This window comes from Cariama cristata, unplaced genomic scaffold, assembly GCF_000690535.1.
Source record: "Cariama cristata isolate BGI_N322 unplaced genomic scaffold, ASM69053v1 scaffold8700, whole genome shotgun sequence".
Taxonomy (NCBI): Eukaryota; Metazoa; Chordata; class Aves; order Cariamiformes; family Cariamidae; genus Cariama; species Cariama cristata.
This window is the reverse complement of record NW_009592910.1, coordinates 29,906-54,737: the sequence shown is the minus strand read 5'-3', so window position 1 is coordinate 54,737 and position 24,832 is coordinate 29,906. Positions and strand designations below refer to the sequence as shown.

Here is a 24,832-nt window from a genome sequence, read left to right as displayed (position 1 = left end):
AATTTATGTACCGCTGACACTGTACTTAACCATAGTATCTCGATTGCCTGCTCCAGCCAGCTGTTGATGACCATTTGTAAGTATTTATTTATCAAGGACTACATCCCGGTGTTCCTCTATTTGAGAAGCTATTTGCCAGCCTCCACCAGCAGTGGGGGTTTGCAGAGGATGCTCAGCAAAGGAGTGGTAGTTGGTCACCTGTAGTTGCCGTTCTTTCTGTATGTTTGTCTTTTTCTTTTCTTGAAAACCTGATCAAACCATGGCTTTAGGGAGGCAGTTCAAGGAAGAGTGGTAATTGGGGCAGCCGTAGCCTTTTTATCGCTGCTCCTTAAGGAAAGCTAGTGCAGCATGGAGGGGCAGGAGGGCTGTAAATGTGCTGACAGGCACTGATGGGAGTTTGCTTTGCTCTGACTGTGGTGGCTACTGCATTTCGCGTGTGACAACTTAAAGTTAATATCAAATTCCCAGTTACAGTTAAGCAGGTTTCACTAATGTTGGCAGGATGCTGCTCCCAGATAAAGCTTAAAATATAGTGTGGTTTTTAGTTTGTATTTTTTCTGAAAGAGACTGAAGCTAAGCAGGGAAAAGTGAACAGTTGACTTGTACATTGTGAAATAGAAGAACTCATACTGTTAAACAACAATAGCTCAAATCCGTACTGCATGGGGTAAACTATAGCAGTGTAGATTGCAGGCAACCTCTACAGAGCTGGCCCCACTTGAACTACTCCCTGTTGCATGAATGTGCTTTAGCATAATTAATGTATTTTTGATCAGTCTATTTCTAATTTATTGTTTTATTGCTTTCTTACAGGCAGGCAGAAGTCCTGAAGGCTGACATGACAGGTAATTGCCTTTATTATACAGTTGATCTAGTGCTAATACTTGATTCCTGCTTTTCTTTTCCTCTTGTGTTCCTTATGCTTATTGTTCCTAAGAATTCTCTGGAAACTGTGACATTATGTTAAAGGTTTGTCCTCTCTGTATAAATAAATAGCAATTTAACAACTGTGCCCCTCTCTCCTCTATCTAAAATACATGTATTTTTAAAGTTGACTCTGGGTGTGTTAAAGCATTTGGAGATGGAGGTCACACCCCTACTCCTCTCCCAGAGACTCGTGTCCAGACTACCACAGGAACTGCTGTGCTTGGGATTAACAAGCCTGGATGATGGACACGTTGATCTGAATGCTACCAGGTGTTATGAAAGTGCAGCCCGTAGATGCTATGAAATGCTACAGGCTATGTTTTAAGCTGTATGTATTTGTGGGAAATGGCTCATATTAATGTATCGGCCATGCAGTACAAGCAGCTTGCATAATGAACCTATGCTCAGCCATGCTTACTGCCTTGGTGTAGTCCACATAGGTTGGTGTAGTCCCCATAGGAACGTTATAACTGCCTGGATCCGTCTAACCCAGATGGAGCGGCTGCACCATCAGCGGAACGGGTTCCCTGGGATGAGGCCCATCCCCTGTGCTCTTGCAGCTGCAGTTCAGGTGATTTTACAAGGCATGGGAAATTGGACTCTGTAACTCCAGATAGCAGGGAGCAGGGTTTGCATTCAGCCTTGGTGATGGAAAGCAGATGGCTCCCAAAGAGTGAGAAAATGGCAAGCGTGCGGTAGTACTTGTCCACAGCGTTCTGAATACCAACAGTGTTGGCTCCAGGGACTGTCCTGTTCAGCATGCCTTGATTGATTTCTTTTCCGCTAATTTTTTCAGACCACTCTGGAAATTTTTCTAAATTCATCCAATGGCAAGAAGTTCTGCAGAATAATGACTTATGAAGAATCACTTCCTTCTGTCTGTTTTGTTCTTTTTTTTTTAACTTGCCAGCTGCTGACTTTGCTCATGTCTAGTTCTGGTGTTGTAGGAGACTGATCAGTTAATCAGTGATCAGTCAATCCCCAACCCATCTGTAGTTCTTGTATTTCACTATTCTGATGAGTCTGTGATAAAAGCATGTGTTTGGCATTGGATATCTTACACTGTGTTATGTTCTTTCATTTAGTAGGTGAGTGAAAAATCAGTTAGAGTAAGTCCATGAATTTGAGTATTACAAAAACTGTTGTATCTTTGTTTTTTCTTTTTGTTGCTCAGATTCGAAGCTGGGTCCAGCTGAAGTCTGGACGTCCAGACAAGCTCTACAGGACTTATATCAGAAAATGCTAGTGACCGATTTGGAATATGCTTTAGATAAAAAAGTGGAGCAGGACCTGTAAGTACCTCAATAAATTGATAGGTATATGTGAAATCTGGGCTGATGAGCAGGAAACCTTGAGACTTGTAGAAAAGTGATTGTACAAAATGGTTGTGTTATTTCCATTGAAATGAGAGCTGTGCTGTGGGTGAAGCACAAGAATGCACTGCAGAGTCAATGGAGAGCATTCAGTAGGTTAGTATTTTACCTCTGGCAATTTAGTAGCAGCCGTGTCATGCAGGAGTGGGTTTTGGCGAGCCAGATGGAAGGGAGAGAGCTAAGAAACATCAGTCTTCTGCGCTGTCGTGGAAGGGCTGAAGTTTGGAGTTTCCAGAAAGGAGGAAATTTGTCTGATGTAATCACCTGGAGCTTTGAGCAAGGTCTAACAGGAATTTAATAGCTGCTAAAGACCCTCGTTTTAAGCCTTCTGAGGTACGGCTGGGCAGAGGGAGGTGTATCAGGAGAGAACTTTTCGGGGTGCTCATGGCACGTTAAGAGTTGGGGGAGGATCCTGCTGGGTTTTCTCCATGCCCTGAGTCCTTTCCCTGTTATTTAAGATGCAGACATGGGTTGTAACAGGTTTAACTAAGAGAAGCATGTTGTTCTTCCGGCACTGAGGGAAGCAAGATGAGTAGGCTGACTGAGTTGGCCTGTCTGTGCCTCCAGTTTCTAAGTGATTTTTAACCCTGATTTCTACACCACCCCCCCATCCTGGTTTAGGGAGGGAGTGCTATACTGCCTAAAACACAACAATTACAAGCAAATATTAATGCTGTTACAGTGTTAGCTGTGTACTGTCAGCATCTGTATCCCTAGTCATGAGAGGTGAGGAACAGTAGCTCTTCTGTATTTAACCTTATTTCCAATCTGAATGTTTGCCTGAATTTGAATATTCTTCATTTCCATGTCTGATGCTATGTAATTAAACAGTTCTTTCCTGTTGCTTATGCCATCTGCATAAGACACTTACAAAGTAAAAAGGAAAACGCTTCTTTTGTTTTCAGCTGGAATCATGCCTTTAAAAATCAGATCACGACGCTACAGGGTCAGGCGAAAAATAGAGCAAATCCAAATCGGAGCGAAGTTCAGGCGAACCTTTCTCTGTTCTTAGAGGCAGCTAGTGGCTTCTACACACAGGTGAGTTGCAGAAATTATGTTGGCTGTGGTATATTTGCATAGTCTGGAAGCAAGCATGCTTCAGCCTTACGCTGCTTCCGTGTGGGTCCTTGACAAAGCTTCGTCTGTCAGACCTCCGGTGCTGCTCCAGCAACTGCTCATGACAGATGAACTCCAACATCATACCAGCATGTAGTATCTTTGAGGAAGGGCGGGAGGATCGGTTTTAGGTGGGTGAAATCTGTTCTTTTCCCTTAGAATAGGAAACTGTTGCTGTACTGGATCAAGCAGTATACCTTGCTAACGCAGTAAAACATGTCTACGAAGCTGGTGATGCACTTGCTTTTGATCAGCCGCAGCCTCGAGCTGATCTGAAACTTCTGTGAATCTGGTAGTTGTTTTGGTGCTTCATAAAACCCGGCAACAGCTTAAGTTCCCTTCTACTTTAAAGCCTAAAAGCTTTGGGCAAGGCAAGATCAAAGGTCCGTTTAGCCCCATATTTTTTCTCTTACAGTAGTCTGCTGTGGCTGCTCAGAGGGAGCATTAAACAGCAGGAAAACGTAGAATGATACTTTCTTGCTCTCCTCTCTTTCTTTCTGGCTGTGCATTTGTTGCCTTCTTGAGCTAGTTTGTTTCTGAATCATTAGGAGGTCTAACCTTCATTGACTCTCGGGTCCCTCTTGAAGTCATTTACTCCGGTTGCTGCAGTGAGCTGTGGTGAAGAATTCGGTGTTTTAATTGTAATGTCTAGGAGTAACAGCGACACAAAAAAAGCCCCAAGCCCAACAAACAGATTAACTGATGATTTCGTTGTAGTCTTGGTTCATTTTTTCTGCCATTTCTCTAAAAATTCCCATTCACCTTCTCATTACCATGTATGAATTTGTGGGCCGTTGTCATAATTCCTTTTCATTTTGAAAAACATGAGACTTCCCCTATATAGTGAAGGATAAGCGAAGATAATCGGTTTTGTTCTTGACTCCAGTTATTCAAGAACAGAAATACGTGCAGAATTCCAAAATGCAGATGCACTGAGGATGTGTGTGATGGCTTAATCTTTTGTGCTCTGTTCTGTCCCCCTTCCTTGTAACTCCTAATGCCAATGGTGAGCATTGAGTTAATATTTTCCAAGAATTGTCTATGTACGTACTACGTACATATTTGAATACAGCTTTTTTCAGAATAATGTCTAACTTAGTACCCACCACCGTTGTGCATTTAAGTAGGGTGATTGTCCCTAAGTGTATTGCGTAGCATTTACAACATATAATGTCTTGCTGATGTTTTTGATCAAGGCTCCCAGGCTTACAAGCACATCTTCAAGACTTAATTCTATATTTTTGTCAACGGTTATTTAGAATTGTAAACTTCAGTTATAGGAACTTTTCTTCCCCTTAAGCAAAACTGTACTGTTGAGTGCTCTTGAGCTAAGTATCTTTCGTGAGGTTTTCAGTTAATTGCAAAAGTAGTGTGATTCCTGTTCATGTATTTATTGCTTACTGCCAGTTTTTTGTCCATACTGTCCTTCCAATGTTACACTTCAGCTTGTAGATTATGGAGAATAAGAGTTGGTGTGTGATAATGACCTTAGTAAAGATAACTTGCCTTTCTTTCCTTTTTTCCCGTTCGGTGTATGATTCGACAACCTTGTCACTGCTGAATCCTCTTTCAAGTACGGGTCTGAGTAGACTTTCTGTCGTGGCTAGGTTGCACCGTCTTCAGGTTACAAAACACAGAGTAGGTCATTCTTACTGTATCAGTTCCTAGTTTGATTCTGAACGTCTGCAAGGCAGCTCCAGGTTTTTTCAGGAATCTGTGTGATTATCCTTTTTTTTTCCCTTCGGCATTGATTTTTGGAAAGCTTCTTATTTGAAGCAGCCAGTTTGACAGGCTGTGGCATGGTTGCCAAGGGTTTTCTACCATCTCTGCCGTTTGTCTTGCAAAAGCCTTGTTCTTCCCCGAGTATATCAGGAAATTTTGCTGTTTTCGTGTATGACACCACAGACCGGGACGTGTTTCTCTGTTGCTGTGATGTTTATCATCCCATTTTTAGTCTAAATATTTTGCTTAGGCAAGGTACCTGCTCTCCAACTGCGAGGCCTGTGTAAATGACATTTTTGAAAGAGCATGAATTCTCCTAATTCAGCATGTTGGAAGATGACAAGTTTCTCTCTTTTATCCGGCTTTCATCTGTGAGATCCCTCTCGTTTGGGGATTTTTATCTACTGTGTAAAAGACGGAGCAGAAGAGGAGGGAGGTTTAACACAAACCTTTTTCTGCAGCAAGCAAAAGCCGCACATTGCATGTTTAGCCGTTGATAGAGCGTGCATCTCTGTCGGCCCTAGGCTTTCTGTATGCCTTTATCTGGAAGTTGAACCCTGCTGCAGGTCTGTTTTATTTGGAGACTGAATATGTTCCCAGCTGGGAGAAAGTCTGTCAATTCTTATGTGCATTTTTAACCCTGTAATGCAGTGTAACAAACACTTTCATTGCTACATGGTTACTGTTACTTTCCAGAGTATTTGCTGGAGTCCATTAGGGAAAACTTCAAAAGCACCAATTAGAATGGCAAAGTTCAGGTTTTCCTTCAGTCAGCTTTTGAGATATTTGATCAAGTAGCTGGTGCCTTGTTCTTTGAAAGAGTCTCTGTTAGCTTAGCACAAATATTTACTGACAACTCAGCAACCAAACTGTTAGCCACTATTGCCTTGCGTTGCCTACAAACTTGGTTTTGTTCTGGCTTCTCTCTAAACTTTAAAGTCAGGGTAGTGCTCATTCTTATGTTGGAGCAAACTTGTTTGGAAGACAAGTGGCATTCCTTTCTATTATTTTCAGAGCATGGTGTCACTTCATCAAGGTATAAAAAAGTCTGTGTTCCTCTTGAGTGTCCTACTTAAACAAAAAAACAAAACAAAAAAACCCAAAACACCCAACAACCCAGCAGAAAAAACAACTCCAAAACAAAAAACCCCTCCAACAGAGTACAAACCCAACAAGATTTGTAGACCTCTGCTAGTCAGTCTCCACTGATGCATGCTTGGTAATTTAAGTATCATGGGAATTGAGTTGCTTATTGGTTTGGGATGCACAGCTCATTCTTGCAGAAGAGAAGTAAAACTTCTCTTCATGGTTCTGGGCAGAACAATGTGGCATGGGGCTCAATGACTTCCATATGGGGAATGTAATTTAAAGTCTTACTTATAGTAACCTAGGCTTGTTCTCTGTAAATATGTTTAGCTAATCTGTGCCTCTGAGTGATGCTCTGTTAGTTTTGACAATTGTTTCAATGCTTTTCTGATTACTGTCTTTAGCTGCTACTAAACTAGACTGATTTTTCTAGTTATTACAGGAATTGTGCACAGTTTTTAATGTAGACTTGCCATGTCGTGTAAAGTCTTCCCAGCTGGGAATCATTAGCAATAAACAGACGCACACCAGCGCCATAGTGAAGCCGCAATCTAGCTCCTGCTCTTACATCTGCCAGCACTGCCTTGTCCACCTTGGAGATATTGGTGAGTTTTTGAAGGAAAAAGAGGTGGGACATTGAGTCCTACCTGTGTCTACCTGCCCTCACGAAGAGGGATCTGTACATACCATGGGCAACTGCTGGACCGAGTGCACTCTAAATTAGTAGCTGGTAGCTGATTGTGTGTTTGGTGGTTGCTGCAGGGGGAAAAGTCCGGAAACTAATGCTGTTAGACTTTTCTAATGTGTGTTACATGTTAATGCATGGAGACAGTTAATCACTAGCTTTCTAGTGATTTGCTAGAATCTGTCTCCTAGCGTACTAATCATGTTATAGCTGGTAGGCATAGTGAAATGTTGAAACCGGTAACTATTACAAAAGCTTGTTGCAGCAGGAGAGCACACTTCTCCATTTCAAGACATTACTTTTAAATCTTGCGTACAAAGGCAACGGTTAGAAATCCAGCCTTTCACGAGGATTCTTTTTTACGTTAAGTTCAACAGGTTTCTTTCTTTGTTGAGTAGAGTAGAACTGTGTTGTAGAAAGTTCTCTTTTCACAGGAATCTGCAATTGCTTTTGGAACAACCTAAAAGTAGATCTAGTTGCTGATTGTGCGAAGAAGTATGAAAAATATTCATAGCGCTCTGACGCTATTGCACATCACCTTTCTATATAAGAACTAATAAGCTGTATCATAGGATCTGAGGGAAAACAACCACCTCAAAATTCAGCATGTTGAATCTTTGTGCTGTTTGGTGTAAGTGTGTGTTCTTCTGACGCTTATTTCTAAAAAGAATAATAAAATGCTCTTCAGGTAAACGGAGTTATAATAAAATAAGTGCAGGAGAGGTGAATTCTATGCCTCAACTTGTTTTTTTTGTTGTTTTCTTAGCTCGCTATAGGAATCAGACCAGCCAGGCAGAGTCTTATTACAGACATGCAGCTCAGCTTGTCCCTTCTAATGGTGAGTCTGGGATACCTTTTAGGTTCATCATTCCAAAGGAAGATTTGGGGTATTGCTTTTCTTGTGTGGCAGTTGGAAACTTGGGATTTTGTATAAACCTCCTTCCCCAAATACCCAAAACAATCGTTCAACAAAGCCTGACCCATTGGTAAATCATTTACATAATAGCTGTTTTCCTGATCTGTGTCACTTGTCTCCTTTTTGTGAAGATTTAGAAATGAAGAAGGTAATACATAGCTTCACTGCTGCTACGTTATACTGTGTTACATTCGTACATAATAAAGGACGATTAATGAAAGCTTGCCTGCCACCAGGAGTTTTTTTTCTCTTATTGTTTGTTCACATGCCAGTTCGTAAAGTTTCGTAGCTAAAATTGGATTTTTCAAGTTGCTCATGCAAGTTAAGGGCTGCTTTAGTTCAGGGTTTCTAGCTTTTTAGCTATTGGCTTACAGTGGTCCAAAATGTAGGGATGGTGAGAGAGGGTAAATAATTTTTGAGCCAGGCTGCTGAAACCAGTAATTCAGTTTTTTAGCCAGTTATATTCTGACTTAAAAATTCCCCGTATTCTAACCGTAGAAATTTTTACTCTCTATAGGCAAAAAATATGAACAACTGTTGACAGTTAAATTTGCCTTATGAAGTAAAACTCAGCTAGATTTTGTCCAAATAGATGAAGATAAATATGTTGCTGGTGAAAACTTGGTTTTGACAGTATCTTCTTTAGACAAAAATCGTACACCATATTTATTGTCCAGTTTTAAAGGATGTGTGGAAAAAAAAGAAAAAAGAAACCAAACACCTCCCCCCCGCAAAAAAAAAAAAAAAAGAAAAGCCCTGCACCACAAATTTAGAAACTTTTTCATTTGAGTGGTACTGATGTGAGGCTGGGGTAAAAGGGTCAGCAGATGAATCTGAACCTTGTCTGGTGAAGAATTTAGGACTTTTTGCTCCCTTTTCAAGTGACCACAGTTACTCTGAAATCTAGCATGCTTCACTCCATGACAACTTACTGGACACCTTGTCTTTTCTTCCCTTAGGTCAGCCTTATAATCAGTTGGCTATCTTAGCTTCCTCCAAAGGAGACCACTTGACCACAATTTTCTACTACTGCAGAAGCATTGCTGTGAAGTTTCCTTTCCCAGCTGCCTCCACTAACCTACAAAAAGCACTTTCTAAAGCACTGGAAAGGTAAGACTAAGCATAATTAATGTATTTCCACTCTGGTGGGATGGAAGAGACTTCTTCCAAATGTACCTCCCTTGCCAGAAATTATTCATATTTGGTAGTAGTTAACAGAAGTTCCTCGACTTCCATCCAGTTGGAGCATCCTTACACATGTATGGAGCAAAGAATAGTTTGTGTCTGGGATGCTCCGGAGTGTGAATAGCGAATGTAGGAAATAAGCATATTGTGCCAACATGAAAAAGTAGCTTTGCGTGGACATTCCGCCTTTCTTGAACTTCACAGAAAAAGTATGTAATGTGCAGCTGTGTCTAATTCCAAAGACTGAGGTCGGGTGTTTCTGTTCTGAATGTAGTCGTGATGAGGTGAAGACTCGATGGAGCGTATCTGACTTCATCAAGGCATTTATTAAATTCCATGGCCATGTGTACCTGAGTAAGAGCTTGGAAAAGCTGAGCCCTCTTCGAGAAAAGCTGGAAGAACAGTTCAAGGTTAGTTCTAACAACATATTAATTAGTATATTGAGGAGAATATTTTTAGCAGCCGAGTTCTGAAATTACAGTCCCGTAATAACTTTTTCACGTGCTAAAATACAGGGAGCTCAAGTAGCCGGTTATGGAAGGTTTGCATCACAGCTAACACGGGATTGTTCTGTTGACTTCTGCAAATAGTAGAGATTTTTCCCATTTGACATGTGGTGCGTTGTTGGTGGAGATACGGCAGAAATCAGTGACCACCGTTGATTCTCTGCTCTTTAACCTGGATGATTCTTGGATACCTGTGAAAAGCACTTGATTCATCTGGGAAGCCTTAGCTCAGTTGCCTGAGGGATTTTGAGCACTTCAGTTTTGGATGGTGTTCATTCACTCCCACTGGTTATTAAGGCTGCTTTTAATCTTCTTCAGACAACTTGCCTCTCCTGTCAGCGGTTTGCCTTTAAAAAGTGTCCCAGTACAAGCTTAATTTGTGTGTGGACTAGAACTATTCAGAACACGTTTCCTCTGGAAAATCCAGGAGTACTCATTAATTATATAGCTAGCTCATTAAGTTGGACAATACAGCAAAGATTGAAGCAAAGAGAATTTTGTAAGTTATTTATACAAAGTAGTACAATTTCAAAGAGAACATCGTATTAGCTGTTAGGTGGCTTTTGGAAACTGTTCTGCTTCAACATCTTCATTTGTGGAAAAGGAGCAGGTAGTATGGATACGTTCAACAGAGCAGTTGGTGCTTTTCCAAATTAAGAAAGGGGAAGGTGATCTTAGCAATATAAAGAATTACAAATGTTCTTTACAGTGTCTTTTTGCATTTTTGCATTGAATTGGACTGCTACAGCTAGGTCCAAACTGTCTTTAAAACAAATTAAAAACCCATAAAACTTGTTGGGAATTGTATTAGCTTCAAATGTGAGCTGTTTGAACCCTGGGAGTTAATGTTGTTTCAAAATTAAATAATTGTGTGTGTGATGTTGGCTGTTGAACAAGTACTGGTTTTTCCACAGTGCTTATAATCAATAATTATGAGCATTGCTCAGGCATGTGGAACAGCCTTATTTTTCTGAACTGATCTGGGGTGTTAAAATAGAGCTCATTGAGCCCTGCTTTGTTGCTTAGATTACTTTTTTGTTTATATTATGCAACACAAGGCTTAATTTACTGGAGAGCAACTCTTCTGACTTAAACGGGTTGAATGCGGATGTGAAATGGACTGTATGGTGGGTAATCATTTTAACGCTGTGGCTGATTTTAACTCCGAATGAGGAGAGCAGTCGTAGGGTTAGGAGTGTTCAGCCAGGCCCACGATTCTGCTGCCGACAGCTCTGCCAGTTTGAGTTGCCTGCTGTAGAGTGCTTCATGCCCTTAACTAAAGATCAAGGTTGAACATGGAGCTCAAACCTTTTTCTGATGCTCATGTTGGTTAATCCACTTGCCTCCCTGACTGTTGTCTCTGAAGATACGTTGGTTCTGGTTTAGGATATCTCCTTTTCTGCACAATGCTCCCAAAAAAGCATTGAAGTTTCTTTTTCTGTTCTGAGAAAGGTGTCTTTTACAGCATAGTTACTGAAATGCATTTGTAAATAACTTGCGCTATTTTAGTCCACCATGGCATTCCGTGACCCATGAAGTCAGATGTGGCGTTAGTCTTTAATACATAACCACACAGCAGTTAAATTTTCCTGGGGTGGGTTTTTTTGTTTGTTTTAAAATGTCACCTTCTCTGTGCTGTTTTGTCAAAAGACCGTTCAATTACAGTGGATATACGTGCCTCTGCGATGCAACTGCAAGAACTGCAATGCTGTCATTGCACATTAAAGTTGCACTTGCTCTGAAAGAGAACCATGTCCAAGGGGATGTTGATTTGTTGTGCATATGAGTTGGCGTACGAGCAAAAACCTTGGGCTTAATAGTGGACATCTACCCAAGTCCTCCTGGGAAGCTCAGTGCTAATAGGGATGACCTGAAAATAAAATCTGGAATGAATGTTGCCTTAAGGGTAGAAGCATTAGTCAAGGAGCGAAGTAGCAACTACTAATCCTTTCAAGTCTGTGCTTTCCTATATAAAAATGCATGCATCGTATGTGTGTCTTTATTGCAGAGGTTGTTATTCCAAAAGGCCTTCAATTCTCAGCAGTTAGTACATATTACTGTTATCAATCTGTTTCAACTACATCACCTGCGAGACTTCAGCAATGAAACGGAGCAGCACAGCTACAGCCAGGATGAACAGCTCTGCTGGACACAGTTACTGGCTCTCTTCAGTAAGTATGACAGCTAATTGATTTTTGGTATTTCTCGTTCATTTTTATATGGAATCCATTAGTAATTTACTGTCAGTATCTAGCCTAATGGTAGTATGAGGTAAGTGATGAGAACAGATGTTAGGGGAGGAAGTTAAGAGAGAAGACAGTTGTGCAGGATCATTTACATCTAGCAGTGCTAACGCTGGATTTATGTGCCCTGGACTTACTCCGTTTGAAGCCTTGCAGAACTCTGTATCTTTTTCCTGGTTCTGAAAGAACATTTTTAACTTGGGTGCAAAGTTGGTGATAACCTGCTTGGGGGGCTGCTCCGCAGTGAGGCACAGTGCGGTTTGAGTTGCTTTGAACGGAGCTGGTTCTGATTTAACAGGACTGAAGTTGAAGCTGACTGAACTAGGACCTCAGCTGCTTCTGGGCTCTTGATAATACCAACTAGGAGATAAGTGGGGACGCAGCTGCATAATGCTGATTTGCTTCACCTGATCTGGCCCATGATCAGCTTGGCCTTATTTGTAAACACCTAAATTTCTGCGTAGCAGAATTTCTCCAGATTCCAGCCTGGAGTTGTTTCTGAAAGCACCGTGGTCACACTGGTGTGGTTATTGTTTCTCAGCTTGTGTGCCCTAACGGCTCTGAGCTGGGTGCCTGCCTGCAGAGCTAGCTCCAGTTGATTTGTGCCTGCTGACCTGGGAAGGTGGATAAAATGCAGGTAGATAGTTGAGTTGATAATCTCTAAGAAAGAAATGAATGAAAATTTTTGTAATGAGCTTGTCTCACCAGATTTTATTAACTTGCCAAAATTATTTGCCATGACACTTGGAAAGGAGAGGGGGAAAATACCACCAAGATTCTGCTTCATGATAGAAAACTCTTTATTGAAAAAAAAGGTGTTCTGATCTGCTGGTGGATTGTTTAAGATTAAAGAGTTGGACTGCTTTGTTCTAAAGAACTAGCACTTTAAAAATAGAGTTTTATGAGTGAGGTGTGTTTGATTAGGTTATTTGGTCAACCTTACAGTGTCATTCCCACGTCATTTGGTGGTTGTTTTTTTGGCTTCTTTTTTTTTTTTTCCCCTGTTCTGTTTCTAGTGTCCTTTCTTGGAGTTCTGTGCAAGTGTCCCTTACAAAATGACTACCAGGAGGACTCTGGGGCTGCATATCCTCTTCCAGCTGTGAAGGTTTCAATGGACTGGCTGAAACTTAGACCCAGTGTTTTCCAGGAGGCAGTGGTTGATGAAAGACGGTAGTGAGTGTTAATCTTTCTTTTGATACGTTTGATTGCATAAAGTAATAATAACTGGTGATCCACAGATTAATAATGGGAAAAGTGATCATCTAACTCATTATTACAGACATCAGAATGATAGAGAATGTATATGCTAAAAAGTTCATAAAACAAAACATGAGGCTTGTGGGCTACATGAGTAAATTCACTATTTTAATTGGCTTTAGGTTTGCATGTAACTTTTTTCCAGATCAGAGGGATCTACTTTATAATGTCCGACTTGAGCATAACTACTGAGTTGTACCCTTAGTCTAATCTATTGTAGTGGTTCCTCAGATTTATTGAGTTAGGTGGCAGGAGAATACTTGCCTTAATTTTATGCACTAAGCCATCTCTTGGGCAGTGCTGGAACCCAGTTTTCCTGGGTCATCATCCAGGAATTAAATTGAATTTACTAGAGGTGGTCTTTAAATGTCAGCAGAGGCATTACTGTTTTGGACTGTTGCTCTGATTTTTCACTTCTACCTCTAATCTCACAAATTTAGGCTTAAGTAGTTCAAAACTTGCCAACTTTTTTTTTATAGCCTGTTAACTTCTCATGAATTACAGCAATTCAGTAAAGTGTTTCTGATCTGTAAGATGTTTCTTCAGATCAGAGTGATTGTTACTGACACAGTTGGATGAGTATTTTTCCTAGGATGGCCACTAAAAGGAAAACAGTGTGAAACTAACTTGCTTAGCTGATCTTGTGCAATGTGCCACAGTGGTTTCAGCTCTCTTGGCAGCATGTGCTGTAAGATGTGATTCCAGCCAGAGCTCACATTTTCTGTACGGCGATGTTTGGGGAGCAGGGGTCCCTATAACCTCGATTTGCTAAATGAGTAATCGGACTCGCTCAAATGTGTGCAAAACCTGGAGCCCTGGAGCTTTGGGAACTTCAATTCCAGAATTCCTGGATTAAGAATTCAAGATTAAGAAAAGAGTTCACAAATTATTTTGAGATGATAATAAGTATTACTGTTTGCATATTCTGAAAGAAGACATTATACCAATATTTTAATAGGGAAGATAACTACTTGATGCAAAGTAATCCTTGCAGAGAGGAGATACAGGCAGTAACTTAGGGAATATCAAAATGAATCTTCAGGTGTGAATGTGTATTTTGAGTTAGCCAGAGTAGGTCCTTCTGCCCATAAAACTATCAGGCTCTCTTTAAAGAACATGGCTGGTTTCTAAATCTGTGGTGTGATAACTTGAAGTTATCAGGTACTCATTGTACAAAGGAGTTGCGAAGTGAGCAGCAAACAGCTATAAAATGCACAGGTGAACTTGAAAAGAAAGTTAAGTACTGCTAAGATTCGTCAAAATGGGAATTAGTTAGTATCCATTGTATTTGTTGACTCTAAAAAGTCAAGATGGCTGTCCATCTTCCCCATTATTTGTAAGGAAGAGAGTTTTCTTTCTATTTCTATTGGAAGATCCTAATGAAAGTAACTCTCTGCAGACTACACAAAGACACACAGGCCTTTATTGGCCTCTTTAATAACCTGATGTCTGTTTTACATTGAAAAGTCTTTTGTACTCTGAATTCATCCTTAATCGTGCTCTTGGTTCAAGAAATAATCTTTATTCCTTTTCAGACTTTCAGTTGTCCCCATTCTATGCTTACCATTTTCCTGTGGATAATTAATCCTACCCCAAACTGAACAAGCATCTGAAATAGGAAGGAAACGTGTTTACCTAGAAAAGTAGATGAATCTGAAGGCAAGAACCAAGGACAGAAATGACTCTATCAATACTAACGTGTTGTCTTTGGAAATGAGTTTTCCAAACCTGCTCTGTGGAAGCCACATTAGGTCTAGATTTTTACGTGTGTCACTACGTCACTCTTGGGAATCTCTTATGAAATCTCATTATTTCAGATGTTGTACAGGAAGGTTGCATTTTACTGTGGGCTGTAACAGACTTGCGCTCTCCTTTTTTACCTCCTTCTGTTCCTTGTCAGTCGTGGGAAGGAGCCATTGCTTAGTTTACTGTAGAGAATAAGCACAAACACGGTGTTTCCCGTCCCCGTGGCGGTGCAGGGAAGCAGCTGACCTCGGGCTTTTGGGTGCACGTTACGTTCTGCAGTCGAGGTGCTGGACTATGGCTGAAAGCCTTGCTCGGAGGGAGGACAGATTCGTTTCACTAACACTGAGCACAGCGGGCACCTTCCTAAAGTAGTTTTCTGTTGCCTCCTTGGACTTGGTGCCCACCACTAAAGCAGAAGAAGGTGGTGCTTCAGCTTTTGGGTTGGAGCTTTTAAAAGAACAGGAGAAAGCAGCCTGTCGGTGGCCATTAAATGTTAACGGTGACTTGGGAAGACAAACACCATCACTCCGAATGTCCTCCCCTTCCTTCTTCCCCCAGCTTTCTATGCTTAGCAGGACATCATATGGTACGGAATATCCCTTGGGTCAGTTGGAGTTAGCTGTCCTGCCTGTGTCCCCTCCCAAGAAAAGGCCTTGACTCTGTGTGAGCACTGCTCAGCAACAACTAAAACATCTCTCTATTATCAACACCTGTTTTCAGCACAAATCCAAAACAGCCCCATACCAGCTAGGATGGAGAAAATGAACTCTTATCCCCGCCAAAACCAGCACAACTACCTACACAGTGATCATTGTGATCTTTAAATGATTTGCTCTGGGGCCTTTGTAAAGACTTTCCAGTCATTGCTTGTACTGTTATTGCCAGTGCAATGCAGGAGAACTGCCAGTTAACCTCTAGTTTGATGGTCTTACTCGGTGCAACCCTTACTTAGACCTTCTTATCTTCCTGGTAACTGTTTCAGTGCTAGAGTACAGTGTTAATGTTCACAGAACAGAAGTACTTTTGCACAGCTGTATCTTGATAAATTGTTTTGCTTCCCAACTGATTAATTTACTGTGCCTAGGGCAGTCAACTTTGGACTGGAAAATCTGAATTGCAAACTGGTGCTCATGCAATAGGTTTGTCTGGTTAAATTCATGGCAGGCTTTCTGACTTGCTGGATAATGAACGCTATGCTGCGAGAGCCTGACTTCCTTGATCACTTTAGATTGGCATTTTAAAAATATTAATTTTTTCAAGAAAGTGGTCTTTTCCTTGACGCTTGAGAGAAACTTTGCTTTCTCTTGGGAATCAGAGGATTAATGGAAGCTGTGACTGTGTAACAGAGTTCAATGTTTTCTTGGTAAGGCAAATAGATTCCATGTTTTGTAGTTTTCACTTACAGTTTGTCTGTTTTCTGATTTGTAGCATATGGCCCTGGCTGATTTCTCTTCTAAACAGCTTCCAGCCTCATGAAGAAGATCTATCCAATAATAATGGTAAGGATACTTCCAGTCTGCACCATAAAGAACTGGGAACGATGCACATTTTTCCTGATGTTGTGGGGAATTGCAGTTGAAGAGGAAATAAGGGAGCAAGTTGTATTTGTGCAGATGAATACTTTGCAAATGCTGCTTTCTCGTGCTGAGCAGACTTTTTGCTCTACTTTTTCGTTCCGGAGATTCTCAGGTTGCAGGGTGGACCAATACCATTGAGCATGGAAGGCTTTACTGTATATAGTGGCCTTGCTGGGCTATCTGCTTATGATACCGTACTCAATGCTTTCGTGCTTTCCTTATGCTGTTTACTGTCTATTTGCCAGCAACCCCCCTTCCAGAAGAATTTGAGTTGCAAGGATTCTTGGCTCTGAGGCCTTCGTTCAGGTGGGTGACGGCTGAAGGTGACTGTACTCTTGCTGATGTCACTACTTTGATAGACATTGACCTGTTTGCTACAATATCTTATTTACGAATGCTTACTCCTGTATGGATTGATGTAAGTATCTTTTCAAAAGAACTGTGATAGACAGTGTAGCATTAGGGAAAGTCATGAGCTTACAATATTGCTCATGACTTTTTTGTTTTTCTTCTGTAGTCTTCAGACTAGTAAATTGAAAGGGAAAAATCGAAGCAGTGAGGACAGGAATCCTTTTACATGAAAACTGCTTGATGTGGTTTTACTTTGCTGCTTTTTACTCTGGTTTTAACTGTATCCCTGTACCTGACATCCTGCACAAATGCTGACTAAATATTAGATGTATTCATTCAACTATTATTTTTGTGATTTTGATTATCACACAGATGAGCTTTTAGCCTTTTGTTTTTTTAAAACAACCCACCAAACCTCTTTAATGTAGATGCATCTTACCAGAAGAGAGTTGCCTCTGTAAATCAGACATCTGTAACAGTCATGTTTTGAATAATATCAGCTTATAAAAGAGTAATGCTAACCAGTTGTATTTTAAAGAAATAGGATGTTGCAGAGGGTAACTGTGTAATTAATATTATTCCCTCTCCTATGTCTATACTAGGAACTTGGATTTTTCCAAAGGTCACCAGGCAATTACAGGAGATAAGGAAGGGCAACAACGTCGGATACGGCAACAGCGTCTGATCTTCACAGGGAAATGGATTGCTGATAACCAGCCGAGGTAATTATGAGTAGCTTCTCTGTGTGTCACTTGCTGGTGTAAGCTTAGGTGACGCAGGTGGCAGAGTTCAATGCTATTTTTCCTCACTATTCGACACAGCAGTTAGATATAATGTGAATACAGGATGCTGACAGTGCTAATAATGTATTCTGTGGGTCAGCATGCGATTGCTTCATAGGCTGATTATGATGAGGAATGTATTTGGAGTAACGTACTTGCTTTTCAATTCCTTTCTGTCTTTTTCAGGTTGATTCAGTGTGAAAATGAGGTAGGAAAGCTGTTGTTTTTGACAGAAATCCCGGAACTATTATTAGAGGACCCGAGTGAAGCCAAAGAGAGTCTCGCCTTGCAGGAAACATCTATTGCAGAGCCGCTATCTACAGATGGGAGCCCTGGACTCAAATCAGTTCTGTCCTCTGGCAGAAGCCTGAACAACAACTGTGATGCAGGAGAAAAACCAATGGTCACGTTCAAAGAGAACATCAAGCCACGGGAAATGAACAGAGAGCAAGCGAGAATCTATCCCCCTAAAGATGTAGGCAGGGAAAGACGGGACTATAGCAAAGGAATAGTAGCCAACAAGAATGATGGAAAGAAGGATAACAATAAAAGAAAGAATGAGACCAAGAAATGCGGCTTGGATAAGATGCAGGAAGCAGGAAAGCAGAACGTGGCAGTTCAGGTAAGCCTTTAGATCAAAGGGATACTGTGTCTTAGGTGGTATGATGTTTGTGTCAGGGCCGTCACTGCTCGTGTAGAGTACGGTAGAGTCAAGGTCTCGCTGTGAGCCCTGCAGGTACAGCTGATGCGCAAAAAAACCATTAGAAACACATCTATCCAAAGACCAGGTATTAGTGATCTTTGGGTCTCTGCCCTTTTCCTTGAGGCTGTCTCAATTTGTTAGGGAGGAAAAGATAGGGAGCAATGAAAGGTGATTTTTGATATGCTAACTGTCTTAAAAAACAGACTTCTACCTGTTTTTCTGCAAGTTATTCAGGCTACCAAGGCAGCTCACGTGGCCAGGTTGTAGTCATGCTCTTACCCATGCAGTGGTCTGTTGTGGAGGAACTGGGTACTCTGTGTTTTCAGTTCAGTTGACTTGTGCACATTCAGTAAATTGAACACATTGCAAAAGCGCCAAGTTGTGCATGTGGAGGAAGATCCTCCGTACTGTGTGTGCAGTCAGGTGGCCTTCTGTGGAAGTAAGAAAAGCCACACTGCTCCTAAACCGTAAGCCTGTGCTCAGGCACTTGCTCAGAATTGTTGCTTTTCACATCGGCTGCTCTTTTATCAGTTGTATTTTTGAGGCATGCTTTTTTTCTTCTGTTTCTGTGAGCATTACGTACAGAAATGCTCACATCGTAAGTAGATAGTGAATTTACTGGTCTGACTTTCATCAAGTTGTAGTAAATAAGGGTGGAGAGTTTCAGGGTTGATCCGATCTGTACCTGGATAGTTTGGCTGCCTCTCAGTCATGCCCTGGAAGCATTTCATGATAGTGATGGAGACTCTGTTATTTCCCTAGAGAAACTGTGTCAGTTCTTCACTGTTCTTGCAAGTGGAAATTATTTCCTAATGCGCTTCATCTCACTTGCCTCTGTGTAAGCCTATTACTACTTCCCCGGACAGATCTGCAGAATAACTTGTCTTCCTCTTTGCAACTGCTCTGAAGGCCTGTGTAATTGACATCTTGTTTTCCCTAGACTAGACAAACCAGCTCTTTCAGTCTTTCCAGCTTGTGTTGTTAGGACCCTTGGATCATTCTTCTTGTTTAATAGCAAATAATCAGGAGGAGAACATCGTCGTTATGAAATGGAAGGTCTGAACTGGCAGTGTTACTCAGTTGGTTTTGCAGGGGGTCCTACCAAGGGGGGTAAAGGGGAATAGCCTACAGAAAACATGTGGCAATCGTTTGTGAGTCACCAAATAAGATTCTGGTATCTGAAAACCAACATAGGTGAGTTAAATAAGAAACCTGCTATTCTATTTGTTGATCATGACTGGAATGTAGTTGCAGGCCTGAGCACAACTCCCAATTTCGATGTTTGTGCCCCTGTCTTGCAAAATAAGGACGTGAGGCTGATAAAACCCACTGGATCTTCTGAGAGATATATGTAGGGTTTTTTAGATAGGGAAGATACTTTAATTTTAACACAGCTGATTTATCAGAAATTAGCTTGTCTTAGTCTTAAGAGATAACAAGCCCAGGAACAATTTATTTCAAACCCAGCTGTAGCAGAATCTGTTGTGATGTGGTTGGTCACTCTTCATCTCTTGTTGAATAGAAATTAATTTTGACTTTTTAGTTCCATCAGCTGTATTTGTTATGGCCACTATTCCAATGAAATGCCTTCTGTTTTATAGAGTTTGGTGGACTTATCTATCCAGACCTACTCCAGAATACGGGGAGGGTTTGCTTCCCCCGCACTGAGAAACCAGTATAGGTTTTGTACCGATGGATGGTCTGTTAGTACTCTGCTTTGACCTTCCTGGAAATTTCAGGCTTTATCTTCTCCATAGTTCATTGCCGTCAAAAGCCGAAATACTACGAATGTTGCAGCTCGTACTTAGCAAAACTATTAAGAATATTACACAAAAGTAATTAGTCCCATCAGTGGAAAACTTGTACGCTCAGACAGGATCATGAAAATGTGACATAGGTTGAGTATCTGCTCTCTAGGGAAAATAATGTTAGGTGCTGAAGAAGGTTTAATGCAGGCTTACTCAAGGTGTAACATACTCTTAAGAGGTTACTGTGATGAAATGGTGCTCCTCTCAGGCACTGTGTAGGAACCCTTAGGGCTGCTGGGGGAGTAAATATTTGGTAGTATTGGTGCTTTGGAAGTGAGATCAAGTAGAAGCAGGGAAGCAACTGAAACTTGTCTGTCTTGATCAATCAATTTTAGTTATTTAGGTTTTAAAATTTAATGATAAATCATACGAGAGGCCTTTTAGAAGCCGCCTTTGGAAATGTGTTGTAGCAGCTTTGAGTTTATAAGGGAGTAGAGCTCATGTTTCGAAATCCCACGGCAGGAAGAGTGTCTTTGGATTCTCCGACACTGCTATAAAAGAATGCATAGCTCTCGATATGGGTTATAAAAATGTTTGGCTTATGGTGGAGAAAAAAGGGACAGCACGATATAAGTTGAATATACAGAATGTGATGAAGGGCGAAGGTGGTCAGTGAATAGATGTGGCATGAGCAGGGGCTGCGTCATTCATGGCGCTTAGCATCAGCCAGAACCTTGAGGTGGAGTTCCCTCCTGACTTTTTCTAGCGGGAGATCAAAAATATACCCAAGCCTTCCCAGTCTTACAATATACTACTTTAATTAAATGCAAAAAAAACCCCCAAACTACGCTCCCATAATTTCTAAAAGGGGAAATTCAGATTTATTTGAAAAAGAACTTAAGAAAACGTTTGAAGGCATCTGCCCCTTTACTACTGTATTTTGGCTGAAAAGACCTGCCCTTTAACTCCTTTCAACTCAGCAGCACTAAATGTTGAAATAAACCCCACGCAGATTTGGTTTGTTGGTTTGGATTTTTTTTAATTTGGTCCCTGATAAAACCTGTTCTTTTGATCACCTTTGAGGCTTGGCGTCAGGTCTGCTCCTGGGCCCTTTCTATATTGCCCGGGTTCCTTGCTTGCTGTCTTTTTCCTGCCTGCTCCATCTTGCATTCCAGGCAGTTCTGCCGAGCTGAACAGAAAGGGAAAGTAGTCTTCCCCTCTGTCTTCCTCTCCAGGAAGACCCAGACCGCAACAGACTCAGAATCAGGTAAACATTACATTACATTCTTCTCTCTGCCTTTAACTGGTGCAGCTCTTTTAACAGAACATACAGCAGTTACACAGTAAACTGAAAGAGATTAAGCACTTCTGCTATTTGTCTGGTATGCTCTCGGTCAAAAGAATTTTATAGTATGCAGGAGTTTGCATATACATCGCCATATGGATTAGGCTGAAAGAATTCCCTAGGAAGAACGTGGTAGTGTTTGTTTTTTAAGGTGCTGCAGGTAAGTAGCATGAGTTAGGTTGAAAGCAGTGCCCTAGGAGAAGCATAACAGCATCTGCACTTTTTTGTTTTTAAGGTGCTGCAGGTGAGCAGCATGGTAAGTTCTTTGTATGGTCTGAGGATATTAGTAAGTCTGCTTCCCACTCTCCCTAGAGAAGGAGCCTGTTGCATCTTCTGGGCAGATATCCTTAGAGTGCTTTTGTGAGGCAAGGAGTGACTGAGGAGAGGCAGGGTAAACTGCCTGAGGTCAGTGAGGAGGGAACTGGGTTCCTGTGTTCCACACCTCTCCCAATTACATAGGGAAAAGAAAATAATCTCTCAGACAATCTGGGAGTTCATTTTTTGGCTTGAGACATGATGTGGGTAATTACAGGAAAAGTTACCTAATTTCTTCTTTCTTTCTTTTGCATTAGGTGAAATCCCAGACAGAGATGAGGAAGACTCCGGTGTCTGAAGCCAGGAAAACACCTGTAACTCAGACTCCAAGTCAGGCCAGCAGTTCTCAGTTCATCCCCATTCATCACCCAGGAGCCTTCCCTCCCCTTCCTAGCCGGCCAGGTAACTTGCGTCATTCTTTTGAAATGTCATTTACTGTTGACTGCAAAGAAAATCCTGTAATAGTGGTTGTTAACAGCCTCTGGAGGTGAGAGCTGTTTTAATGAACGTACGTTCTCACGTTGAGAATCTTACATAGTAGTAAAGAAGGGGCATAGCAGAACTGAAATGAGATAAATAAGATTTGTTATGCTTTGGAATCAAGGTCTGTCATGAAATCTGCCACCTTCCTTCTTGGTTAGTGCGTGTGAGATCAAGGAACTTCACAGTAGGTTGTTTTTGTAGTTAGTCAAAACATGACAAAGTCTTCTGCCAGCTGAGGAGGAAGCATTCTCTGTCCGTAGGACTCCATTACAAAAGATCAATCACACTGCTTTCTTCTTTAAAGCTCAGTTTCTTTTGTAGTGATGCCTCATGTTTCAAGCTGTAATTTGTGTGGTCTTACTTGCTGTTGTTGCCACATTGCGTGTTGTGGAGCGTTCCTGTCGCACCTTGCTGTCCGTTTGCTCACAAAATAGCTGGAAGCTGTATCTTCCCTGCAGCTGTTAGGTGTAGTTGCTCAATATAAGACAGAGGCACATCTTCCCTGTCCCAAAGTTAGCGTAAAATCTGACCTGTGAGTCACAGAATTCAAGCTTGCCGTCCAAGCCTGGCTTTTCAGTGTGTACTACAGGAAAGAAATTGATCTTGCGGATATGAGGATCTGTTTGCTCACCATCTGTCTCTATCTAAGTTAAAAGGACTGGTGATCCTCTGGGAGGAGGCAGTAGACTTATCGATTGCTTCTGTCCGTTACTCCAGAAGTTTAGTCCCTGAAAATGTGTGTGTTTGAGGGGGAGGGAACTTTGGGGGTAAAGCATCAAAAACCTCAGAATGGTGAAGGAAAAAGGTAGTGGGGGAAAAAAAAGCAGGGAAATTGAGGTGTGTTCGGGGGGAACATATGACTCTCCCAGATACTGCCCTGGCTGACGGTTGTCAGTGCCTGGAATATTGCAAGAAAACTGGAGAACAAACTCTGAATCCCCCTGTGATCACACCCATGTACATGCAAAGGTGAGAAAGGACATTATAGTGTACATATGCAAACTGGTGTTTCCTGTCCTCGTGATCTTAAATGAGCGAAACAGGAGGAAAAAGAAAAAAAAAGAATGTTTTCTGGAAGGACCTATCGGTTGGACTCGATGATCTTAAAGGTCCTTTCCAACCGAAACAATTAATTCTATGATTCTATCTGCTCTGCCAAATTGCAATTAAAGGTGCATTTTTTTATCTTTTCCAGGGTTTCCACCTCCAACCTATGTTGTCCCCCCTCCTGTGGCTTTCTCCATGAGCACAGGGTATACCTTCCCAGGTGGTGTTTCTGTCCCAGGAACCTTCCTCCAGCCCACAGCTCACTCGCCTGCAGGAAACCAGGTGCAAGGTGGGAAACAGTCCCACATTCCTTACAGCCAGCAACGGCCCTCTGGACCAGGGCCAATGACCCAGGGACCTCAGCAAACACCACCTCCTTCCCAGCAACCCCTCTCATCTTTACCAGCTCAGGCAACAGCACAGTCCGCGAGCCAGTTACAGGTCCAAGCTCTGGCCCAGCAACAGCAGCAACAGTCCCCTACTAAAGCTGTGCAGGGCCTGGGGAAGAGCCCGCCACACCACTCCGGATTCCAGCAGGTAAACTTGACTAATGTGATGTTAAGCTTCGTTTAAAAATAAATGGTGACATTCAAGACTTGTGTTCCTGCATTACTTTTTCGAAACTGTCATTAAAGACCTTAGTGTGGAGTTTTGATCTGTGAACGTCTGGGCAAATTTGAAAATGAGCTGAAGTTTAGTGGGTATGAACATACGGTTCTGTGACCGAGAGGAAGGTATCTACTGGAATGAGAAGGTGGTAATCTGCTTTCTGTGTGTTTCTGTTTATAGACAAGGTATGAAGGTGATGTTTCTGTCTTAGACCTTTCTAGTTTTCTTGTTTGAGTAACGAGGACTGAGCCTGAACCTCCACCCGCACTCTCCTTTTGGCTAACTGGGTTGCAGTGTCAGTTCCCTCACAGCTCTTAGTTTTCTGCTCAAGTTGTGCTGGAGAAAAATCTCCCTTCTGGCATGGCTGGACTCAATGATGAGACCCTCCTGGTGTTCTGGGCAGCAAAATGCGGGCTCAATGTCTTAATAAGGGTGTTTATAAGGTACGGGATTAGAGTAAGGATATATATACTTGGCTGTTGGCATAAAGCTTGATAGGGAGTATTAGATGCCTACCGAGACTGTGCATTTTGATGAATAACGTAGCAAATCTGAATGTTTGTGGAGTGTCTGTCACAAGTGAGCCAGACTGACAGTTTGAATGGGGTTAGGCATTCAGTTTACATGAATTGTTCCTACCCACTGGTGAAATCATGCGTCTCTGCCTCAGTATCCACAGACAGACTCGTCAAAGCAGCTCTGGAACCCGCCTCAAGTCCAAGGCTCACTGGGGAAGATCATGCCTGTAAAGCAGTCCTATTACCTGCAGGCCCAGGACCCTCTAAAATTATTTGAACAGTCATTGCAGCCTCCCGTGATGCAACAGCAACCTCTGGAGAAAAAAATGAAGCCTTTCCCAATGGAGCCATATAACCAGAACCCCTCAGAAGTCAAGGTGCCAGACTATTACTGGGACTCTTCCTATGGCATGGCTGACAACAGGGTGATGGCACAGCAGTCTAACATGGACCGCAGGGGAAAAAGGCAAGGAGTCTTCCGCCCAGAGCAGGATGCTGTCTCCAGGATGACCTTTGAGGTAAAGATCCATGCTATAAGTGGTGAAAACTAATAAGGCTCTGATGTTCCGACAACTCTAGGAGTTTCCCTGTG

General features: G+C 41.8%; 1 protein-coding gene across 4 annotated transcripts in view; it reads left to right on the top strand.

Annotated features, from left to right (window-relative positions):
- Window positions 1-820: 820 nt before the first annotated feature.
- The window catches only part of SMG7 (SMG7 nonsense mediated mRNA decay factor), a 31,343-nt gene continuing 7,331 nt past the window's right edge, over window positions 821-24,832 (top strand). For 2 of the 4 annotated variants that reach the window (XM_009701249.1, XM_009701173.1), the window contains exons 1-16: window positions 839-845; window positions 2,102-2,219; window positions 3,206-3,338; window positions 6,658-6,829; window positions 7,676-7,747; window positions 8,785-8,935; window positions 9,285-9,420; window positions 11,525-11,687; window positions 12,776-12,932; window positions 16,191-16,261; window positions 16,585-16,645; window positions 17,293-17,412; window positions 17,659-18,094; window positions 21,841-21,985; window positions 23,262-23,650; window positions 24,393-24,758. In XM_009701249.1, coding sequence (XP_009699551.1) covers window positions 839-845; window positions 2,102-2,219; window positions 3,206-3,338; window positions 6,658-6,829; window positions 7,676-7,747; window positions 8,785-8,935; window positions 9,285-9,420; window positions 11,525-11,687; window positions 12,776-12,932; window positions 16,191-16,261; window positions 16,585-16,645; window positions 17,293-17,412; window positions 17,659-18,094; window positions 21,841-21,985; window positions 23,262-23,650; window positions 24,393-24,758 — 2,697 coding nt within the window. Of the gene's footprint in view, window positions 846-2,101; window positions 2,220-3,205; window positions 3,339-6,657; window positions 6,830-7,675; window positions 7,748-8,784; window positions 8,936-9,284; window positions 9,421-11,524; window positions 11,688-12,775; window positions 12,933-16,190; window positions 16,262-16,584; window positions 16,646-17,292; window positions 17,413-17,658; window positions 18,095-21,840; window positions 21,986-23,261; window positions 23,651-24,392; window positions 24,759-24,832 lie in introns of all 4 variants that reach the window. The other 2 variants (XM_009701399.1, XM_009701325.1) reach the window with 2 other exon arrangements.